This window comes from Polypterus senegalus, chromosome 1 (assembly GCF_016835505.1).
Source record: "Polypterus senegalus isolate Bchr_013 chromosome 1, ASM1683550v1, whole genome shotgun sequence".
In the NCBI taxonomy this organism is placed as follows: domain Eukaryota; kingdom Metazoa; phylum Chordata; class Cladistia; order Polypteriformes; family Polypteridae; genus Polypterus; species Polypterus senegalus.
In genome coordinates, this window is record NC_053154.1 from 202,634,507 (window position 1) to 202,658,883 (window position 24,377).

General features: G+C 36.0%; 1 protein-coding gene across 2 annotated transcripts in view; it reads left to right on the forward strand.

Annotated features, from left to right (window-relative positions):
• The window catches only part of setdb1a (SET domain bifurcated histone lysine methyltransferase 1a), a 171,125-nt gene that overhangs the window by 143,403 nt on the left and 3,345 nt on the right, over positions 1-24,377 (forward strand). For both annotated transcript variants that reach the window (XM_039767415.1, XM_039767422.1), the window contains exons 13-22: positions 2,733-3,443; positions 11,679-11,795; positions 13,450-13,619; positions 16,736-17,104; positions 17,845-18,137; positions 21,811-21,836; positions 22,974-23,085; positions 23,269-23,428; positions 23,658-23,869; positions 24,053-24,141. In XM_039767415.1, the coding sequence (XP_039623349.1) occupies positions 2,733-3,443; positions 11,679-11,795; positions 13,450-13,619; positions 16,736-17,104; positions 17,845-18,137; positions 21,811-21,836; positions 22,974-23,085; positions 23,269-23,428; positions 23,658-23,869; positions 24,053-24,141 (2,259 nt within the window). The remainder of the gene's footprint in view (positions 1-2,732; positions 3,444-11,678; positions 11,796-13,449; positions 13,620-16,735; positions 17,105-17,844; positions 18,138-21,810; positions 21,837-22,973; positions 23,086-23,268; positions 23,429-23,657; positions 23,870-24,052; positions 24,142-24,377) is intronic.

A 24,377-nucleotide genomic window follows, 5' to 3' on the forward strand; every position in this document is an offset into this window, starting at 1 on the left:
CTTGTGGACTGATGAGACAAAAGTTGAACTTTTTGGAAGGCAAATGTCCCGTTACATCTGGCGTAAAAGGAACACAGCATTTCAGAAAAAGAACATCATACCAACAGTAAAATGTGGTGGTGGTAGTGTGATGGTCTGGGTTTGTTTTGCTGCTTCAGGACCTGGAAAGCTTGCTGTGATAGATGGAACCATGAATTCTACTGTCTACCAAAAAATCCTGAAGGAGAATGTCCGGCCATCTGTTCGTCAACTCAAGCTGAAGCGATCTTGGGTGCTGCAACAGGACAATGACCCAAAACACACCAGCAAATCCACCTCTGAATGGCTGAAGAAAAACAAAATGAAGACTTTGGAGTGGCCTAGTCAAAGTCCTGACCTGAATCCAATTGAGATGCTATGGCATGACCTTAAAAAGGCGGTTCATGCTAGAAAACCCTCAAATAAAGCTGAATTACAACAATTCTGCAAAGATGAGTGAGCCAAAATTCCTCCAGAGCGCTGTAAAAGACTCATTGCAAGTTATCGCAAACGCTTGATTGCAGTTATTGCTGCTAAGGGTGGCCCAACCAGTTATTAGGTTCAGGGGCAATTACTTTTTCACACAGAGCCATGTAGGTTTGGATTTTTTTTTCTCCCTAAATAATAAAAACCATCATTTAAAAACTGCATTTTGTGTTTACTTGTGTTATATTTGATTAATGGTTAAATTTATTTGATGATCAGAATCATTTTGTGTGACAAACATGCAAATGAATAAGAAATCAGGAAGGCGGCAAATAGTTTTTCACACCACTGTATATGTATATATATGTGTATAAATGTGTATATGTTTATATGTATGTACATGTGTATATGTAACAAAGATTTTGTAGGATTATAGTCCGGTGTATGATCAACCAGTTCTACCAAACAGGTGCTAATGATCATCAATGTCACACATAGGTTGAAACACATTCATTAACTGAAACAGAAACAGCTGTGTAGGAGACTTAAAACTGGGTGAGGAACAGCCAAACTCTGCTACCAAAATGAGGTTGTGGAAGACAGTTTCATGTCATGGCAAGATTGAATGGTGTTCTCAATGTTGAGAAATACAGACAGATCCTTATCCATCATGCAATACCATCAGGGAGGCGTATGATTGGCCCCAAATTTATTCTGCAGCAGGACAACAACCCCAAACATACAGCCAAAGTCATTAAGAACTATCTTCAGCGTAAAGAAGAACAAGAAGTCCTGGAAGTGATGGTATGTTCTGATCTCAACATCATTGAGTGTGTCTGGGATTAGATGAAGAGACAGAAGGATGTGAGGAAGCCTTCATCCACAGATCATCTGTGGTTAGTTCTCCATGATGTTTGGAACAACCTACCAGCCGAGTTCCTTCAAAAACTGTGTGCAAGTGTACCTAGAAGAATTGATGCTGTTTTGAAGGCAGAGGGTGGTCACACCAAATATTGATTTGATTTAGATATTTCTTTTGTTCATTCACTGCATTTTGTTGATTGATGAAAATAAATGATTAACACTTCCATTTTTGAAAGCATTCTTTGTTTACAGCATTTTTTCACACCTGTCTAAAACTTTTGCACAGTACTGTGTATATATATAATGTGTGTGTATGTATGTATGTATGTGTATATTAAAAAATGCAATGTACAGATTGCTTAAGTAATCAGTCCCTGTATTCTGAACAACAATTGCCTTATGAGGCTGCAGCTGCCTTGCAAGTGACCTTCACCAGTGAATCATCAGACATGTAGCTATTTTGTTTTACAATGTCATTGTGACATTTGAAGTTTATGAGCTAATGGTTAAACAAGAACATTTACATTTGACGTCTGAAGCTGTGGTGTATTAAATTAATTTTAAAAATTATTTATTTTTATACTCTCATATTGAACTTGAAAAAGTCTAGTGACTTAATGCCATCTATCTCAGTGTAATATTTTGCATCATTCGCCACTGTATGCGTGCAGTGGTTCAAGGTTGGGTTCCCTTTTTTCAAATGAAAAGAAAACCAGAAATATGCTCTTTGCTTCCTTGAGCTGTAAGAAATATTTTTATACTGTTGTTCCAATCAATAGTTTAATGTAAAAATGCTACTCCTTAACTGGTAAGACTAATAATAAAATCTGATTTGATTTGTTGTCTATTTTAAACTATTGTATAATTAATAGTTTAACACATTTATTTCTGTTAATTACAATATTGAGGGTTTTCTGTGATTTTACAGTCCCTTGGTACTTACTGCATGACAGACTAATATACTGTTATAACTTTGGCAAGGCAGAATTTGCGTCTTCATTGGTACAGCCAGCATTATGGTACTGGAGGAGAGGAAGAACAAGTTATTTCAACATGTGGTTTTTATTCAGATTTTTTTTTTGTCTTTTTTAATAATGAAATTGTGGTCTGTTCTTCAATACAGAAATCTTATGTTTTGCTAACATATATTAATGTTAGCTCTTTTTTGTTTGTGTTAACATTCGGTACTGTTTGCCTTTGTTATTGTAAATGCTTAATATACTCTTATATTTACATGTGTTTAATGAGCTGACAGTTTTATGTAAAGCAACTTAGTAAGTAGTTGTATTGATTTAAAATGTGGTTTTATATGAAGTATTAGCAAAGCCTAATCATATATACAGTAAATGGTAATGTCCGAGAATATTAAATTGAAAAATAGCACTAAAATATATACTCTTGTATGCTTTAATCCCGTTTGCCAGGTATTTCTTACTGCAAACAACAGGTCCCATACAACAGGCTATACCCCTGCAGCAGCCATTACAACAGCCTGCACAGCATCTTCAAAATCCTCAGTCAACAGTAGTACAGCAACAGTCCCAGATAACAGTCCAATCAACATCTCAAGTTTACCATTCCATGAGTGATCGTATTCCTTTAGAACCATCTTACCAGGCTCCTACAGAGAAGCTGTTCTATGTACCACACCAGTGCAGCCCAGCTTGTCTTGACCGCCTACGACCCCGAAAGCTGGACCAATACAGAAGCCGGAACCCACTACTTATTCCATTGTTGTATGACTTCCGACGTATGACGGGACGCCGACGAGTCAACCGCAAAATGTCATTCCATGTTATCTACAAAGCACCTTGTGGGCTGAGCCTTCGCAGCATGCATGAGATTGAGCGTTATATATTTGAGGCCCGATGTGATTTTGTTTACTTGGAGATGTTCTGCTTAGATCCTTATGTTTTGGTGGATCGACGCTTTCAGCCTCAAAAACCATTTTATTTCATTCGGGATATTACATATGGAAAAGAAGATGTCCCTCTTTCTTGTGTTAATGAAATAGACATGACACCACCTCCCAGTGTTGCCTACAGTAAAGAACGTATACCTGGTAAGGGAGTTTACATAAACACCAATGCAGATTTTTTGGTGGGATGTGACTGCACTGATGGATGCAGAGATAGGTAAGTTACATCAGTTTAATCTAAAGCATTTATTTTGTTTTATTAATCTTGTTAATCTTCTATAGCATTAATATGGAGGAGAAATATTCAGAAAGAAATATATTCAGATTGGATGTGGACTTTTGATAGTTGTAAAAATTTAAATTTATTAGAATGGTCATGCCACAACAAATCAATTTTATTCCCCTGACATCACAATTAAGGGCGGTATAACTAGTTAATTTTACATAATACATATACAGGTATATAGGTGTGTGTATATATATATATATATATATATATATATATATATATATATATATATATATATATATATATATATATATATATATATATAAAATGATCAGTTTAATTTACCTTTTAATTGAATTTTATTCAGTAAGGCACATCAGAGTGAATAATTTTAGTGCATTTTCCCCAAACTTGCCTCCAAATGTTTTGCACTGCATATATACCAAAAAAATGCATGTTATGTGTGTTTTACGAAACCATGAGGACAGTTAGTCATGGAATTTGACCAGCAGTGGGGCTTGAGAGCTCACCTGACAGATGGATGATAAAGATAAGGCAGTCAGTGCCTGTGTTCAACCAGATCGATTTATAGACAGGCACCTTTACATACTTTTTGTCTGCTGCATGTATGAGTGAATGTAAAGGATCTTGTGCCATTCTGTAGTTTCACCAAGTAAATGAAAATATTTCCATAGAAGTGTAGTTAACAATTTTCTGTTTTCTTTTAAATATATATATATATATATATATATATATATATATATGTATATATATATATTGCATTCAGTTAAAAGTAAAAACAGACACAGTCTCCTCAGGGTAAGAAAAAATTTTTGAGGGCAATTTTTTCCCTCATTGTTTGAAATCCAGGGGCCAGCAGGCCTAAATGCTTCTTTTGCCTGTAGTGCTGTTGATTATTTTTTTTCTTTGTCTGCACTATTCATTATTCACACATGTTTTAACCATATATTGTGAAAAAATGACTACATAATTAACAGCAATTATGGCCATAAATATACTGAATGTTGCAAGTCTAACTTGGTAGTGGGTTGGGTTTTCTGAAAGCAGGCTCGAGGGAGGGCATAGTAAGGTAATGCATTGTTTGATATACTTCTCTATGACTCTATTGCAACTTGGGTTTTTAATGTGAGTCATTGTTGAAAATTTCAACTCTCAGATGTAGGTCAACTGAAACATGACCAAAATGCACAGTACATGGCAAATTTGGTACGATTAGTACACTATAGTGTTGAAAACAAAACTGTGTGCAGAACACACCAGCCAGCTTCTTCCCTATGTTATAGCTACAGGTCTCTGGAGTGATTCACACATAGAGTAGTGCTTTTCAACCTTTATGACTTGTGGACCATTTTTAGTTTGAGAAATTCTTCATGGAGCAGGACGATAGAGTTGCATCCATCTACATTTACTAACGTTAGATCAGTCCAAGAGTAGAGTTTTACAGACTAGTGACATGCTTTGCCAGATTCTCATGATCCGGCAAATTTTTTCTTACAGACCGAAATGCTGCTGAAGAGAAGTAATTTTTTCTAAGTGTGCTCTTGTAACCCTTTGACCACTCATTACAGGCAGCCTGCTCGTTCTTCACTGCTGTTGTAGCCTAGCTACCTTTGCAAGGCAAGAAGGTACATTGAGCATCATTGACATATTCTTTCCCCAACCCCAGACAATGCAAGCTGTCCTCCTAATCACATTGTAAAACTAGATATATAAGCAGGGAACTTTAATTTTACATTAGTTTGTTATACATCTTATCTTTCATAATAAAACCAATTCTAGACAACAGACTTAACATTGTAGCCTCTACCTGGAACATGCCCGTTCATAAGAAAAGCATTGCTCATATTCTTGCAGTAATATGTTTTGATTCTACACATGTGACCAGCTTATCAAGCTCTGGTGTTTGCTAAACTGTTTAAATGTACTATTTGATCAAAATAATTAAAAAATAATTTTCATCTTTGAATATTGATTTAAAAAATAAATTTGAATAAAAAAAAAACCCCAGCCCTAATTACAGTATGTACTCATAGCATGTCACCCAGAAACTCTATAATTTCAAGTCAAAATATAGTGCTCTTCACTAATATTGTAACTCTTTGTAAATAAAAACAAAATGGACTGTGAAAAAGTATTTTTGTGCAGTGGGTGGTATTTGTTTATGTTATTGATCTTTCATTCAAATTAGCAGCCAAAATCTAGCCTTTAATTGTGGTAAAATAATTGATAGGAATAAATTCTTAAAACAAATGTTTTTAATAAACAATTATTGGCACCCCTAGAAAGTCATATTAGTGGAATCTGTTGTGGCGAAAAATTGTCACCAGAAGGCTTTTTACCTGAAAATGAAGGCTATTAGGACTCAGGATAGGCAAACAGAGTTTTAGAGCTTTATTACAATAAAACAACACAAATAATAACATGGACTCATCTCAATACAGCCAAATTGAGCTGAGCCCCGAACAGTTCAAAACCCAAAACTTATATATCATTTCTTATCACTTTGACCTCGTTCAATTAGCTCATTCTGCACCTGTATTTACTGTCCATTGTTCATCTCTAGTTTCTGTTTTGCTTATTTCTGATTGGTCTTTAGCCAGGCAGATGTTTTCCTTTTTCCGTCTTTGGGCTTTTATGGTGTGACTTCCTTTTCTAAGCCTTTCAAACTATGTTATAATGGTGGCCTGAAGCTAAGCTTTAATTAAAAAGTAATATGGTATATGCTTTTATTTAATCATTTGCATGGCAGCCCTGTCTTGCATTTCTATCTACACTAAGGCAAATGCTTATATATTTGTTTATATTTATTTATTCTAATACATGAATACACAAATTTTTACTTTCATGCATTACATCATTGTGACCTTGTTTTATAGCAAAAGCCTTTTGCTGCCTTTTTGCTGATTTACCAATCCAGCTGGTTTCTTACGTGCCTACCAGAGCCATTTTTTCTGTGGTGTCATTCCTCAGCTTCCTAGCCTTGAACATAGGTGTTCTCTTTCCTCCTTATCCTGTCCTCAGTTAGTTTATGTGTGTCATTCTTGTCCTGTTCTATCTTTCCTCTCTTAATACTGGAAAATTATTATTATTATTAGAAAATGCAATATGCCTGATTTTTGTTGTTAACCATTTGCTTGACCTATCTTATTTTCTTAACATTCTAATTTATGCTTAATCTAATGTTTTAGAAGCTTTTAATTACTTTTTATGGCTATTTATGTTAATATGCTATTTATGCTAATATAGAAATTTTTCTCTTCTATAAATCTGACATACAGTACTTTCGCATATATATATATATATATATATATATATATATATATATATATATATATTTCGGATTTTATGTTTTCAAGTACATCAGAGTGAGACTTAAGGGGTCAGCCATGACTTTCTGTTTCTCTGGAGTATAAATATGAGGTGACAAACAGGCCAAATTCCTTTAGTCATTCATCACAATGCTGAAAGACCCAATAATACAGTAACAATTTTCAACAAAACAATCATTGAACAACTATAAAAAATAGCTAAACAGCTGAAAACACCCATTACTACTATCTGGACAATAATTAATACATACACTTAAAGTGATTGGAGATGTGAAGAATCTGCTTGGAAGAGGATGTGTATCTATATTGACCTCACACACAGGTTCAAAGCTGGAGAACTGCTGTCGTCAGTTGGGTCTTAGGGTCAGAAATTCTCTAAGACTTCAATAAGGTACCAACTACATAAACAGGGATTATTTGGAAGGGTTGCCCAAAAATAAAGCTTCTTCTGTCATCAAACATCAGGCACGTTCTTTTTGCATGATGTTACTGGAGCTTTCAAAGGGACTAAGTTCTGTGATCAGTTGAGATAAAACTAGAGCTTTATAGCAACAAAACCACAGGTGGGTTTATCAAGGATGGCGTATAGTACCTTATCCCCACTGTGAAGTAGAGAGTTGGATTTCAGGCTGTGAAGCTGTTTTCTGCCAATGGAACCAGGCAAGTTGTTAGGATACATGGTATCCTAGAATCCATCAAGTATTGAGGTATTAAATCAAACCTTTAATGCCTCTGCCAGGCAGTTTTAATTAGGACAGTGATCTAAAGCTCACCTCAAAATCAACACAAAAATGGTTCAGTGACCACAAATCAAGGTTTTTTCATGGCCATCCCAGCCCTTGCCTGAAACTTCATTGAAAATCTTTGGGATGAACTGAAGAGGAGAGTCTACAAGCTTGAACTTTAACATCTGAATGATCTAGATAAATAGACACTTTTTGTCCCTAGGGTGAAATTTGGCGTTTTACAGATGCTCAATAAATAAATATATTATAACACACAACAATCTCCCTCATAGATGCATGCCAGAATTATTAAAAAGAATAAAACTTCTGACATGGCTGAAGATAATAGGAGCAATCACAGTTACAGTGAGGCATTGCAGAACCGTATTGTCATTTGTGTAAAGGAGCCCCAGTAGTGTTTTCTTACACATTCCTGCTGAAAGAAATTGGTCTTTCAGAGAGAGGATATGCAGCATTGTTCATTATGGTAGTACATTTCGTTTCCATTTTCTTGCTCTTGAGTTTGCATCCAATAATTGAGCCTATCTTTTTAATTAACTTTTTGATTCAGTGGGCCCTTCTTGAAATGATATTATCAGCCCAGAACACTACAATATGAATAAGTGCAGTGTCCATCAAGGAGATAGAGTCTTTATGTAGAAATGATCTCAGATACCTCTTTAAGCATTATAGGAGAAGATTCAGAGTTCTTGTCTGGGTAAAGGGAGCTGTCCAAAGTATTACACAAAGGAGTGCTATTAATTGATGGTACAGACATACTTGAGAAAAATAGTGTGTTTTATGATGGGAATTTCTGTTTCCTGTCAGTTACTTTACTTCCATTAAAGGTTAGATTTCTGTTAATATTTTGAATGAAAGATTAAAAGGATAAACAAAGACAATTTTTCATAGCCTATTTTATTTTTATTTAACAGTGGTGCTGATATTAGTTGAGGGCATTGTAAGACACTGACTGCTGCTCTATAATTTACAAAAGTAGAATTTAAAATTATTCTTGTTAACTGGTTTTGTATTCGAAGACTTTATTGAAGACTGGTTATTTTTATAGTGATAAACTGTCATCACTTTAGGCACACGTGGTGCTTAGTCAATTCGGTTCATAAAGCAACAGATTTTTTAGGACTTTCCAGCTACTCACAACATCACCTGCAGCACTAGTGTTCATTACTCTTGCTCTGGCACTACTATCGGGGAAAGATCAGCATACTTTGCTGTACCTTTGAAGTATTTTATTAGCCTGCATTTTCATTTGAAGCCAGTAAGACCCATTTTATAGTTCTTTACTTCTGTAGCTTATACTGGTACATCTATGTACACACTCTCACTTAGTATGTCTATTATGATACATGTAATTCAGGCCAGGGTTTAAAATGAAATCCATGACTAGATGAATAGTCTTTTGTTTGAACTGGTCCTCTGCAGTGGTGGATATTTGCTGTAGTGTTGCTTAGAAAATGCTTGGTGGTTTGTGAGGGAGCTTGAAGGATGGAAGAATGTTTTAAAGCATTTTGAAAATGATCAACTACTAAAGTCCTTCAGTAGTCCCTTGTTGATGTTTTGAAATCGCACATGAGCAGCATTACAAATTATTCCCACAGACCCAGTTTTTGCAATGCAGGAATTTCTTGCACATACTTACCAACGACCAATCTTTCTGTCAGGATCTAAACAAGTTTTAATATCTTGATTGTGATACAATTGTTAAATTATTTTTATTGTTTGTCCTGCCCTGGGGATGTTGCTAGCTTTACCTTGCTTACACATCTATTTTGTGTGTATTTTATGGTCTTAACCTTTAAATACTTGAAATTTGTTTCTAAGGGAAAATATGTAAAGAATTTAATGCATATGTGTCAATTTCTTTTGAATGCAAACATGTTCGATTTTAAAAATGTATTTTAACATTCCCCCTAAACAGGGTAGTCCTTTAGAATTTTTATGAAATTTAGAGCTGGAAAATTTTGAACCACTTTGTGTGCCTTAACAAGCATTATGATCCTGTAAATCCAGCTTTCATGAGGAAGACCACCGGAAAGGCAGACCAAGAGTTACCCTTGTTGTTAAAGACAAGTTTATTATTTGGCAACCTCCTAAATTACCAATGAACTCCACTTCAGATTACAGCCCAAATAAGTGATTCATGAAGTTTAAGTAGCAGATACAGTACATCACAGTATCACATCTACAAAGGGTCTTGTCTGAATTTGAGGCCTGGTATAATTGCTGCTTAAGAGGACTTTCTTGGACCCAGAAAAAAAAAATGCAGTATACATCAGACCTGTAGAAATCCTTTGGTTTGATGATTTCAAATTTTTGTGATCTTTAATTCCAGCTTCCATATCTATGTGTGATGCAGACAAGGTGAATGGAGTATTTCTGCATGTGTAACTGTGGTCCTGGAGGTCTAGAGTGAGTGCAGCTGTTCATTCCAGCTAGTTTCATAATTAGAAGCCAGGCCTATGTATATAATGAAACTTTGTATTTAATTATATGCCTCATTAGTTTTTTAATTTTTCCAAGACAAATTTTTTATCACATTATAGATTTTTCGTTTTCTGGTTTCATTTTTCTTCAGTTTGTTGCTCAGAACAGATTTGTACCTCTTGGTCCTTCTCTCTCATTAATTTCAAAACCTTGCCTTAACATAGATATCTCACGATGAATATGCACAGGTTTAAATGGAAGCATGTTAGCTGGCGAGCTGGTGGTTCCTTTGTCATTTGCACCTCATTATTAACTGATGGCTGATTATGAAAACAGGCAACAATTAAAACCTTACTGCAGCTGTTTAAACCTAAAATGAGCAATTAACTGTTGTTTTTTTTTATTAATTTTAATTAAAATCAAATAATCCATATAATCAACCTTAACAAAACGAAAAGTCAACCCCCACTCAAAAGACAGTTCTGAATCATAACAAATGAGTTAACTAAAACTAAGCACCAAGAAACATATAGCTCTAGTAGTAAATAAATACATTCTAATTAAAATTTTGCTTAAAGTAAAAGCCTAGAATAGGGTGAGTTGGACCCATAGATTTAAGGAATACTAGACAAAAAGTGCTTGTGGTAGCTTGAGAATGCCAAGAGTATGCAAAGTTGCAAAGCTATCACCAAGTCAAAGGGTACCTGTAATCACTTTGATTTAATACTTTTTTGGTCGCCACATACATGTATTTCCTCATATAATATCTTATAGTTTTACTGTCTTCACTGTTATTCTGAATTGTAGAGAATATGTTAAAATGAAAAATCCTTCTATGAGGATGTGTATCCAAATCTTTTAACTGTGCTTTCAATACAATTGATGCCATTCATTTATTCATGTTACATTTGTTTTGCTATTCACCTAACTCTGTGTGCATGTAATTTGTAGTAGTAATTTATATAATACTTTTTTATATAAAAAGTTTTTATTAATCAGAAAAATATGTCATATTCACAAATAATATGTGAAATAAACTGAAATGGTGCCCTCATCCCAATGACCTTGAGACCAGTGCTGCTCAGGGTATTTTTGGGAGCATTACATATTTCTTCTGCCTAAGGATTCCAGTGGTATTACCTTATCTATCTATCTAATTAAATGAAATATGTTAAGATAGCTATTCCTTATATAGCCCCAAAAGGCCCTGGGGAGAAACATATATTAGAGGCTGGTACAAGTGCCAATAGCTTGTTCTCCCCATGAACATAGACTGCTGTCCTTGGCTCTAAAAAGTCCATGGCATCGACCATAAAAAATGTGCCTTCCACCGTGTGGAACCTAGTATGTTATGGGATGAGACTGGCAAATTCTGAGTTAGGGAGATAATCACTTAGAAGGAAAGATGGGGAGGGAGAGGGAGAGACTGAGAGAGAGAGAGAAAACAGAGTTCACTTGTATGTGGTGAGGTGCAAATTATGTTAGTTGTTTTCTTTGTTATATTCTGCTCTGCCTGTATTCTTTTGTCCTTTGTGCTCATGACATTATTATTATGCAAAAGGTGCACATCGGTTTCAAACGAATCTGAATATTAAAATGTATGAATAATGTTTTATTTCCTACTGTTGGGTTTATACTTCTACTATTTACTTTATTCTGATTTTTTTTCCTCCCCCTCCCCTTGGTTTGGCCCTCACTTTAAGGTCTAAGTGTGCTTGCCACCAACTGACTTTACTGGCAACAGCTTGTACACCAGGAGGACAGATAAATGCACATGCCGGATACCAAAATAAAAGACTTGAAGAGTGTCTTCCTACCGGGTAATAAAAAAATATATATATATGTACACACTATATATACATAATCCATCCATTCATCTATTTTCTAAACCTGCATTTCCAGAACAGGGACACAGGAAGCCAGACACTATCCCAGCAACTATCAGGCACATATATGTATATTTGTGCTTTTTCCTTGTGACAGTTTCTATACTACATCAAATGCTAAATCAGAATTGTGTGTAGATTGACGAAACCTATTTCCAAAAACTGCCAAACTGATGCCGTTTCCATCAATGACAATTTATTAAACATCACAAAGTATATACTCTTAAGTGCTGTGTCTTAAACTGGGAACTGGGTAAAAATGTAGTTTTTCATTAGAATTTTTATTAATTACTAAGCCTTTAAGTAAGTATGTACAGTGTGCACATTTTATACTGTGTGGAATTGTACCTGCCTATAGAAACGCCGATTCTTGCATTGATTTCTCACCTATTAACTTCAAGGGAAACCCAAATAGCAGGACTTCTTTTGGGCTGTAAAAGTACATTAATGATGTTACAACTAGATTCCCATATGTTTTTGGCATTTTTGATACAGTAGCAAAAACAATATATTTGGATTTGAAATCTTCTCAGATATTATATTCTCTTTTAGTATAAGTTAGAAAAAAATTATTCGAGATTGTGTAAAACAGGAGTGGGTGAATGAATACCATAATCTGTCTTAATCTTAACAATCGTCATAATCATCTCTTAAGAAAATATTGTCTCACACTGGCTCTAATACAGCTGACTGATTAAAGAAACAAAAACGTTTCTGGTTTTTAAAATGCAGGAGTATGTCAATATTTATAATATTTATTTATAATTTATAATTTTATAATATATTTATAATTTATTTATAATATAAACCTCTTAAATATTTCCTCCTTAAAATCGAATGATCTTGTTTAAAATAAAAAGCATAGAAGAATAATGTAATTTCTGCATTTGCAATTTATTAAGCTAAAAAATAAAAAGTTAATTTAAATTATAGGCACTAAGAATATACTGTAATTAACTGAGTGTTTCTCAAGCCTGGTCCTGGAAAAAAAAAACTGTTTCTTTAGGTTTTCATGTTAACAAGTGGTTTAATAACACTGCAGTTTTCTGGATTTATTTGGTCTTCTTTCCTAAATTATGACTTTTTTTTAAACTTAATTTGAAAATTGAGAAAGTTTGCTGTATCTTTTAAAACACAAATATGTTTTTTTTTCTCCATTTAGGTGTTGTATTTTGACTTCCCCTTTACTGTTTCTGATAACAGTAGACATACCTTCAGAAGTCTTTAAACTTTTAGTTCAATTTGTATGTGAACTTCAAAGCAATTTTAAATGTATTTGAAGATCAAAAACACATTTAAGACAAACATTATCAGCAGAATAAAACTATTTGAATGAGAAAGCCACACTAGTTTTCCTTTTAAACACGATAGACCCACACATCAGTGCAGCAGTGCTGCTCACCAAGTATCAGGACTGAAAAACAATGGTTTCTGTGTGAAATTCAAAAAGATTGTTTTTGATCAAACTGAATTGATTTTGCAGATAAAAGTAGTATTTACAGTATTTTTTGTATGATATATATTTTTAATATGTTACTACTTCTATGAAAAGTGAATTTCAGGTAAACATCTCTTTTTTATTTTCTAGGGTATATGAATGCAATAAACGCTGCAAGTGTAACCATCAGATGTGTACCAACCGCCTGGTACAACATGGTTTGCAAGTGAGACTTCAGCTTTTTAAGACACAAAATAAGGGTTGGGGTATTCGTTGTTTGGACGATATTGCCAAAGGTTCCTTTGTCTGCATTTATGCAGGTAAGTATGGCCATTATGTCTTTAATACTATATTATTATGTCTTTAATATTATATTATACAACTAATTTACATGTGACAAATCTTTTAAGAGAAGTTTTTTCATTATATGAACTGTAAATGTTAATTACGATAAGCACTTATAAATATTTGATGATTAGCCTAATTTAGTTTGCATATATTATTATAATTGGTGCAGGTGTTCTTAAGTTTTCAGTTTTTTTAGATGTTCTGATTCAAAATCATTTTTATTTATGCAGTTTTTTAATGTAATTGTAGAATGAAGGAGGTAGTACATTAATTTTGCCCGATATGACATTTTCAGCTCTGCCCAAATCAAGTAGTCCTAAATCATGAGGATTTTTTAATGTCCATGACAAGGCAAATTGAGACAACACTTGGCCACATACAGAATGGTAACATATTGATACTGATATGATCATGTGTTTTCACATTCTGGCACAATACATTTAGGGTTTCAGTATGTTTGCATTTGTATATTGCATATGGCAGGAATAATTGTCTCATATTCTCTCTCTACTACCCACAACTCCCTGCCTGTAATATCTTGGGCCTGGGAAAGTTAACACATACATTTTTGTGATTTATGTGGCCTGTTCTGAAATATCTGAAGACAGATTTTTCAAAGGTTTTATGGACTGATGAGATGAGAGTGACTCTTGACGGAGCAGATGGATGGGCCTGTGGATCAGTAATGGGCACAGAGCTCCACTTCGACTCAGACACTAGTAAGATGAAGGTGGGGTACTGGTATGGTCTGGTATTATTCAAGATGAGCTAGTTGGACCTTTTTAGGTTTAAGATGGACTCAAAATCAACTCCCAAACCTATTGCCAGTTTTTAGAAGACAAAGACACTTTATTCAAGCAGTGGTAAAAGAAAAAGTTTGCATCTTTCTAGAAGACCATGATTTTTATGCAGGACTATGCTCTATCACACGCATTGAAGTACTCCACTGCATGGCTATCCAGTAAAGGCTTTAAAGATAAAAGAAAAATGACACGGCCCCCTTCCTCACCTGACCTAAAGCCTTTCTTAAATGGCAGATTTATGGGAAAGGAAAAGAGAACACCTCTCTGAACAGTGTCTGGGAGAGGCTGTGATTGCTGCTGCACAAAAAGTTGTCAACAGATAAGAAACTGACAGACTCCATCAATGGAAAGCTTATGACTGTTATTTTAAAGAAGGATGGCTATGTTGGTCACTGATTTTTTTTTTTGAAATGTCAGAAATGTTTATTTGTAAAGTATGTTAAGTTGTTTATTATTCTCACTTTAACAGATGAAAACAAACAAGTGAGATGGGAAAATTTTTGTTTTTCCTTTAGTTGCTTAATAATTCTGCACACATGTATTCCCCTGAGAATGTTCACACTCACATTTCCTTTGTAAAATATTCAAGTTACAGGTTTATTAACATTTTGGATTGACTGATAGCACTGTATTTTTTTCAATATTAAAATGAATCCTCAAAAAAAACAATTTGCTTAATCATTGTGCACTCAGTGTTTAAATGATTGACATGCAGAGCAACAAGCATCTTGGCAGAAGCAGCACAAAACCAGAACAAAGTCCACTTCTCCTTAGCATGCATTCAGCTCCCAAATCCCAAACCACCACCCACAACCCCCGCAAGACTAGACATTACAACCTTAGGAAGCAAAACCCATGAGACGGTGACTTTTGCACGTCACACCCTACTTACAAACAATTTAAAACAAGTTCACTGACATCTAACATAGCAGTTGTTAGAATGCTTTTGGCAGACAAACTTCAGGTGCTCCCAGCTCTTAAAACAACGACAAGCAGAACATGCAGCTTGCCAGCAACAGCTGCAGAAAGCCAGCAGATGATCCGAGCGCATCTCCTTAGCGTGCGTTCAGCCCTCACCCACACCGCTCCTCGTTCTTCAGAATGCGCAGAGTGACAAGCAGAACAGGCATCTTGGCAGAAGCAGTACAAAGCCAGTAGCTGATCCGTCCACTTCTTCTTAGCATGCATTCAGCTCCCCCCTTCACAAAGCGAGCGGCAGAGACACAAAGTTGCAAAAGGACAGCTGCTGTACAGACTTTTAAGTGATTGACACAAAGCGTGACAAGCACAACACACAGCAGGCCAGCAGTGTGATACCATCTGAACGGATTGCATCTCTTTAGCGTGCGTTCAGACCCCCCCTTTTCAACACAAGCAGCGTCATAAATGCCATGAGAAAGAGATTTAACCACAGCCAAGGCAGGAAATAAAGGACAAATACTGTTTTTACAAAAGTTTTAAAGTAAAAATGAAAATAATGCATATGTAACAATTCCCTTGAAAATAATCTCTTTAAATTGTTTATCAAGTAAACCAAACCCAGAGGTGGGCGAGCGAAGCGAGCAGGGGGTGGGGCCCCCTAGTAATAATAATAGTATTAATTTATATATATATATATATATATATATATATATATATATATATATATATATATATATATATATATATATATATATAACAAATCTCAAAGAAATTGGGTTTAAATGCCTGTCTGGTTGCTGTCCCTAAGTGTCTTCATTTGCTCACTTTTTTCTTAAATTGGCAAGCTAAACTGGGCTTTTTGATGTAAATCCATATATCACCATTCCATGTACTTAAATGAGTTTAATCGTACTTTTAGACTTTGTCATCTTAAAACATGTAGTAGAATGTTGATAATCAAATAATATCCAGCATCTCAACAAGAAAATATAGCAAACCAAAAATAACCTTGTCTACTTAATTATTTTCAGCTATCAGTGTATTCTGTTTTAATTAATTAATTTTTGCAGTTACATTTTTTTTTTTTACAATTAACAGAAGGGCAATCATAACATCTGATTTAGAAAATCAAATGGACTATGCACTTCTGCTTGGAACCAATTTTTGTTGCATAGAATTGTATGCTTGCTGCTTGCATAATAGCAGTAATTTTTTTTCAGACCAAACACATGCACAGTGTCATATTGATCACATTGCTGTAGTATATCCATTACATGAGCCTTTCTTTAGAAATTGCTTTTTAAGTCCCTCCATGCAAATTGGTAGTTTAAAGTTTTATTTTATTCGTTTTATTTTGTTAACAGGTAAAATATTAACAGATGATTTTGCAGACAAGGAAGGCTTGGAAATGGGTGATGAATATTTTGCCAATCTTGACTACATTGAGAGTGTAGAGAATTTCAAAGAGGGATATGAAAGTGATGCCAAGTGTTCCTCTGATGGCAGTGGTGTAGACATTAAAGGTGGAAGCAATGCAGGTGATGGGGGTGCAGATGATGGAGATGGACAAGGTGAAGAAAATAGCAGCTCAGAGGAAAATGAAGAAGAAGATTCGAATGAAGATGATGATGATGATAGTTCAGATGACAATTTTTGTAAAGACGAGTACCTTAGTGCCAGTTCAGTTTGGCGCAGTTATGCTACGCGAAGGCAAACTCGTGGAATGAAGGAAGGTAAAGTAATTATTTTGCTATTAAAGACATGACAATAATTTTTTATTACTACATATAGTTGCTAAGTATTTAGTACTTTAATAACTGATGTTTTTGGATCAGATTGTTTTGTTTATTTATATATTTATTTAGTTAAATGTCCTTTTTTAAAAATGTGGCCCTTCTTTCTAAACCAAGAAGAATAAAGAATTTTGTGTTTGTTTGGAGATTCCCCTGCTTCTCTCCAGCTCTTTTTTGACTATAGTACAGAGCCAGTGCCACACTTTTAAAGAGGGGTGTTTATTGACTGTATTTAGAATGAAGGTTCTATTGACCACTGCCAATAAAACCAGATGCTAAAATTGCACACACAATTACATCCATATATTAACTAGCCTGGTGGTGTGGTGTTAGCTCACAAAACAGTTTTACTTGCTGGTGAATTTTATGGTGTACACTATGGAACATACTTCATGGTTCCCAGTGGTTTAGTCTTTAATTTTTTCATGTTGATTTTGCAGTATCCTGTGCAGTAGTTTGCTTCTGCTCTTTAATTCTTTTTTTTATGTACATATTTTTAAAGATTGTCACAGAAAATAATTTAAATAGGAATAATTTGACTATTAATATAAAAGAAAAACTTCTGGAAAATGTATTATTGTAAAATCCAATTTTTGTTTCAATTATGAAGATATTGAAAATATAATAATTTATGTTCGCTTTTGATTTCTTGATTATGTTTACTTTGTTTCCTTTTAAAGGGGGTGGTGCTTCCCAAGATAACAAAGAGAGTCTGTCAAGACAGACTAGTCAAGATGACAGCAAGCCACCTATATCAGAAGAGACTGGAAAGAATAAGGTGGCATCCTGGCTGAGCTCCAACAGCATTGATTGTTCTTCTGTTGATTCTGATAGTCGTTCTTCGTTTAAAATGGGAGATGCAAAGAAGGAGCTAGGTGCAGAAAAAACTTCCTCTTTGTCATCTTCCAAAATCAAGCAAGAAGGCCCCGAGATCGATGTTAAGCAGTTCAAAAAGGAACTTAAGATAGATAAGGTAGAGTAATTGTGTTTGGTTTAAAGTATGAAAATAAGCCTTGCTGAGTAGGAATTACACTGATATGAGCTATTTCTTTATATTAGCCAACCAGCGGCGTACCATACGCCGCATGATCAGGCCGGTTTTTTAATGATTTTTAAGCACAAGGAGAAAATGAACATTTGAAAAATCGGTAACGTAATGAATCGGCAAGAAAAGCAACATTGTAACAATGCACGGAACGAACCAACACACAATCGTCCGTGACTGAAAACTGGCGGACCGTCCTTGCGCCTTCTCCTGCCAGATGGAGGGATGGGGGTGCACCGTGCAGAGTGTGGAACAGGAGGAGAGGAGAAAGACGTCCATTCAGCTCCCTCCGTCATGCTAGTCTGCTGATTTCTCGTTCAGTATGCACTGCCCGCTCAAACTTGTCACTTGAGTCGTCGTCTTTACACAGTCCAGATGTACCTGTGACTGACATAGACTTTTCATTGCTCTGTGCGGTTTTGGCTGCTTTTCTATATATAATCCACCAAGACACCCGACCACGGTAGTAGCGAGGTGGGAGGGGGGGTGTGTACAAAGGGTTGGGACGCAACCAATGGGAGCGTATGAGTCGCACTTAGTGGGAATTCCACGGTTTGCAGCCCGAATGGGGTTCAACAGCTTACCCACGCTGGGTAGACACACGCTCAATGTCATGCATAATTATTTATTGAATGCTAAACACTTCTGCAAAGACACGGTTGTCTAAAACGGGTTGGTGTGAGAATACAACAGTAAGTGAATGAAAAGATGGAACTCTGGAGAGAGCAAAATACAACACAATAGTGAACCCGCGACATAACAAACGCTGCGTGACTCAGACGTGCATGTGGACTCTTACCACAGACAAAAGGGACTAACTGTGTGGTCGGTGAGTTTTTGCGTCCAGGCAAATGGGCAGGCAGTGTGAATGCCTAGAGAACGAGGGTAGACGCCGGCCGGTGAAAAAGGAGTGTTGGTGGGCAGGAAAACGTCTTCCGTGTTCCTGCAGGAGCATCTAAGAAGACGCATGTTTGTCGCGGATGCAAATAGCTGTATGTAGCATGTAAAACAGTTTGCTATGGTGCACGTGGTCGTACATCGTAACCAAAAAGTCGGCTTTTAAAGACTGCTTACTTCATTGTGCTTTAACCTCAGTTGTAAATAATTGTTTTAAGGATCCCATGGGATACCCCTTGCAAACCGTTTCACACGCTGCATATGGCGATTCACCTCCGCAAGAAACATGCCTCTATGAACAGTCAACGTAGCTAGGAGGTGCATGACATGCACATGACATTAACCTGACCTGCACTGCATGTGGCCTCTACGACAGACGAATATAAATGACGCCATTTTTTCTGTGTCGTCGCGTCTGAGTTGGTGGGCGTGGCCCTGCGAGTTGTCATCGTATCCAATGGTCTTGGAGTTGGTGGGCGTGGCTCCTTCCTGCGTGCGCCATAGGTGTCTCACTTGTCGGCTTAGTGAATCCACGCCCCTTCCGGCATGCTTTTCATGGTTGTCTTGCCTTAGTGAATTATATATATAGATATTAAAATTCACACTTATGAGAGGCACGATGGGGCTAGTAGTAGTGCGGCTGCCTTACAGTAAGGGGACCGAGATTTGCAGTATGTCTTAGATCCTCCCTGTATGGAGTTTGCATGTTCTTCCCTTGCCTTATGTGTGTTTTCTCCAGATGCTCCATGCAGGTTAAGTGAATTGGTGCTGCTAAATTGACTCTGTTGTCGAATGTTTTGTGTGGCGTCCTGTCCAAGGATTGTTCCTGCCTTATGCTTGCTGGGAAAGGCTCTGGCAAACCCTCCCTGACATCCCCATAGTCCCCCCATCCGTAATGCCACCCAGGATTTATGAGGTTAGAAACTGGCACAACTTATGTTGGTAATATTTATTTTTATCTAAATTTAAAATAGATGAATACAGATATGCAACATACGGATATTCAGCATTACTTTCAGGAAGAGGTATGGCTGACATCTCCCAGATTAACTGCACCATAACAACCCTATTTCAAATGTGTGAATAGCTAATATATAAGGCAAATCGTTCATTGATAATTCAGCCCTATTACTCATTTCTAACTTATCAAATTTTTAGCTTGTTAATTGAATGGTTATGGAGAAAGACAACTGACATGACATTTTCAGTCTGAGCTTTAAATTTAACTTAGTTCCCAAAGGTATGTTTGGTCAAGTACATGGTCTTGAAACATAGTTTTATATTACTAAAAAAAGGCAAGACCATGATGAATTCATTAGTTTTTTTTTTGTTTTTTTTTATTTAAGAAGATCGGGGAAAGCACAGATAAACTATATATCTCTATGTAGTTGCGTACACTAGATCTACAAATACCCAAGTAATCACTCAGATTTTGTTTGATGGAATGCTTGTAACTGTAATAGTCACTCTGTCCTGGGTATAAAACCACATTCTCAAGCAATTAACTCATGCTGTTAGTTCTAAAGTCTTCACAGCTCTTCTATTTCAGATATTTTTATAGCAGAGTACATAATCCAGCTTCATAGTGGTTTTCATGTTTTGCTTCTAGTTTCTATTTTTTTCTTAAATAAAACATTAAATCAGTTTATTGATTTTAATTGATAATCCTTTAATTGAAACTCGATCTGAGCAAAATAAATGTGCTTAATTATTATCATCATCATGACTAGTTTAACTGCCAGTTTCTGGGATTATCTAGACCTGAGCTATTTAAATGACCTCACATTTTTCTCCACCTTCCATAGTCCTCTGCATTCTTTGAGGTGAGACTCATTCATCCTTTCATGTGATCTGACATCACCTCCAGCCCCATGTTCTTTAAACTTTGGGCCTAATCATGGTGCTCTTCACCCAGTCACCCTCTGCCTTTTCCTTCATATATCCAAATAACCAAAGTTTTTTCTCTTTATTAATAATTCTTTTTGATTGATTGTTATTCATATTGGCAAAAACTTTAGTTTTTGGACGGCACGGTGGCACAGTGGTAGCGCTGCTGCCTCACAGCAAGTTGACCTGGGTTCGCTTCCCGGTTCCTCCCTGCGTGGAGTTTGCATGTTCTCCCCGTGTCTGCGTGGATTTCCTCCCACTGTCCAAAGACATGCAGGTTAGGTGCATTGGCTATCCTAAATTGTCCCTAGTGTGTACTTGGTGTGTTTGTGCGTGTGTGCCCTGTGGTGGGCTAGCGCCCTGCCTGGGGTTTGTTCCTGCCTTGCGCCCTGTGTTGGCTGGGATTGGCTCCAGCAGATCCCCGTGACCCTGTAGTTCGGATGTAGCAGGTTGGACACTGACTGACTGACTTTCGTTTTTTTCAGATGCTTTTCCCCCTTTGCATATCATGTACTTTTTGCATGTTTTATGTATTGGTTTGGTCAGTCTCTCTTCTGCTAGGATGAGGAAATGAAGTGGAGAATGACCCTTGAGTAATTCATGACTTGCCTGCATGTGGTAACAAAGCATTCATTACTTATGAAACTAATTTCATCCTACCAATCAATCAACCCAGTGATATCAACACATAATGGTCAATCCATTTCTTTGGCACAAGGTTTATTCTCATTCTTTAGCGCTTGATTGGTAGGACATTGTACTACACAAAATTAGGTTATTTTTTATGTTAATTATTCTTTTTTCTGTGTACTTTTAGGATTCTGATGAGCAGAAGTCCACATCGTAAGTTGCTCATTTAACAGAATTTGTGTACTTTTTTTGTGTTGTTGATGCATTTGAACTACTTTTCATTAATTCAGCACACTTCTTAAGATTTTAGATGGCAATATCTGTTAACAATAACATTGCTCGTTTCGTGGATAAAACCTGTTTGAAGCTGGGGAATGAGGCAGTACAGATTATTTCAATATATATATGACATAATAGAAAATGTTTCATCGTTGACTATTTTCAAAGCAATTAAACAATATGACTTGATTGGATTTGTATTTTCACTTATCCATCATTGCCAGCTAAGTCATACTGTTACTTTTTAACAACTTAATTCAATAATTGTTTCAACAATCAGCATGAAATAAAATTCAGACTTTATGCTGGCCTATTAATTAGAGAATAAAATCAGATGACTGATTTAATTTAATTGAGTAATTTAAAACCAGTTTTGGTTTACATTAAAGTTGTGCATGCATATAATTTTTTATTTACTTTGTACTAATGGAGACCCCTGAATACATTAACTGTGTGCTCATAAACAGTGCTTGACAGTCGCACATCTTCTATGTGGCATATTTGTGCGTTTACTGCTCAGGCTATCATCACTGCCTACTCGATTGTGCAGCCTTTATTATAGTAGATGTTCTTCAGTGGAGAACTTGATTTAGGTTTAGGCTGTGCAGGAGATGAGTGGGCCATGGATGTGATGAGCAACCTTTTTTATTTTTAGTCTGGTAAGACTGTTGAATTTATATAATGTAGGAAATGACTTGTGTGTGCAGCAGTTTCCTGTTTGTGCACTTGCTGCCATCCAATAAATTAATCACAACTTTGCATCTCCATCACTTTTGCATATCTTTGAAAAACGTGCCTTTAGTTTGGTGTGAAAATAAGAGAGAATCCAGATTTCACATTTTGGAATTGCTTGTTTTTGACACTCCTGATTACATATTGCAAATATATCATGGGGCCTCCAGGAAATGAAATGAAATGTTGGTTTAAGCATGTTTGTTTATTTATGTTTTTTGATTTTGTTGATTACCTTATTTTCTTAGGTGTTTTTCCACAGTGGTCAATGGTCAGGATTCTTGATTTAAGCAGTTAATCTATTTTCCATTTTTGAGTATCATTTTGTTGTCGTCCTAGGGTGTATGAAAGTCCTCGAGCCTCCACAAAGGGCGAGGGTATTCGCCGCCCACTCACAAAGCCAAACTTTTTTCAAAACCGCAGGAACTCTGGAGCACAGCAAAGCGCTGATGTATGTACAACTATAAAGGTTACATTCTGTAAATTAATACACCAGTATTTTGTACATAACATGTTCCTTGTGTGTGTCCATGAATGCTCTTAAAATTTTATCTTGGTTTATAAATATACTGTTCATAATGAAATTAAAAGTAAGCAAGGTAAACATATCCATTAAACTCCTTTTTTTTCCCAGGATGTAATGACACTTTCTAGCTCTGATAGCGAAGGAGGAAGGAAAAGAAGAAGCAGTGCAGCTCAAAACACAGGCAATGATAGTGATGATATCCAGACGATATCGTCTGGGTCTGAAGAGGAGGACAAGAAGGAGAACAATGGAGTAGCCGATAGTACAGGTAGTAATCCTCTTAAGAAGTGTGGCAGCAGAGCAGAATATTTTTTTTTTTTTTTTTAAGAGGATGTTCACTTTTATAATTCATTTAGTGATACAGAAGAAGACCTTATCATCAATTGGGTAGACTTGTCAACAGTTTGAATCAGACGATAAACCTTTGGGCAGAATTCTAAATATGTTGGTTCCAGTTTCCTTGCATTTAGTATTATTTCTGTTTCCTTTGCCTTCAGGGCCAGTTAAGCGCCAGGTAGCTGTGAAATCAACCCGTGGCTTTGCTCTCAAGTCTACACATGGGATTGCAATCAAAACAAGCAATATGGTTTCTTCAGACAAAGGAGATGGAGCTACTGCATGGAAAAATACTAGGCAGTTTTATGACGGCGAAGAATCCTGCTACATCATCGATGCCAAACTTGAAGGCAATCTTGGCCGCTACCTCAATGTAATCACCAGTTGTTCTTATAAGTTTGTTAGGGAAGCGATTGAGATCAAAAATTGAATCATCATGGCAGCAAAACTCAACTGAGAATGATTCAGTATTAAGTATATAGATTTCAGTATGAACTCTCAGCCTGTTACTTTACACACAGTATTTATGTGACCTTTTTAATTCCTTCTCTTACAGCATAGCTGCAGCCCCAATCTTTTTGTCCAGAATGTCTTTGTGGACACTCATGATCTGAGATTTCCTTGGGTTGCATTCTTTGCTAGCAAGTAAGTACTGGCAGGAATATGACTGATTCTGAACTCTGGTACTGGCACCAAGAATTTTCAAGAAAAAGTCATTTTACATGTTGAGCTTTGTCAATATGCAGCAGAATCTAGATTTTAATTAAAATATTAAGGAATATATTTATTTAAAAAAATAGCATATTAATGAGGAATAAAACAGATTATGAGCACTGCTGAGGAGAATCCAGTAGCAAATGTTGTATAATTGAGGCCCCTCA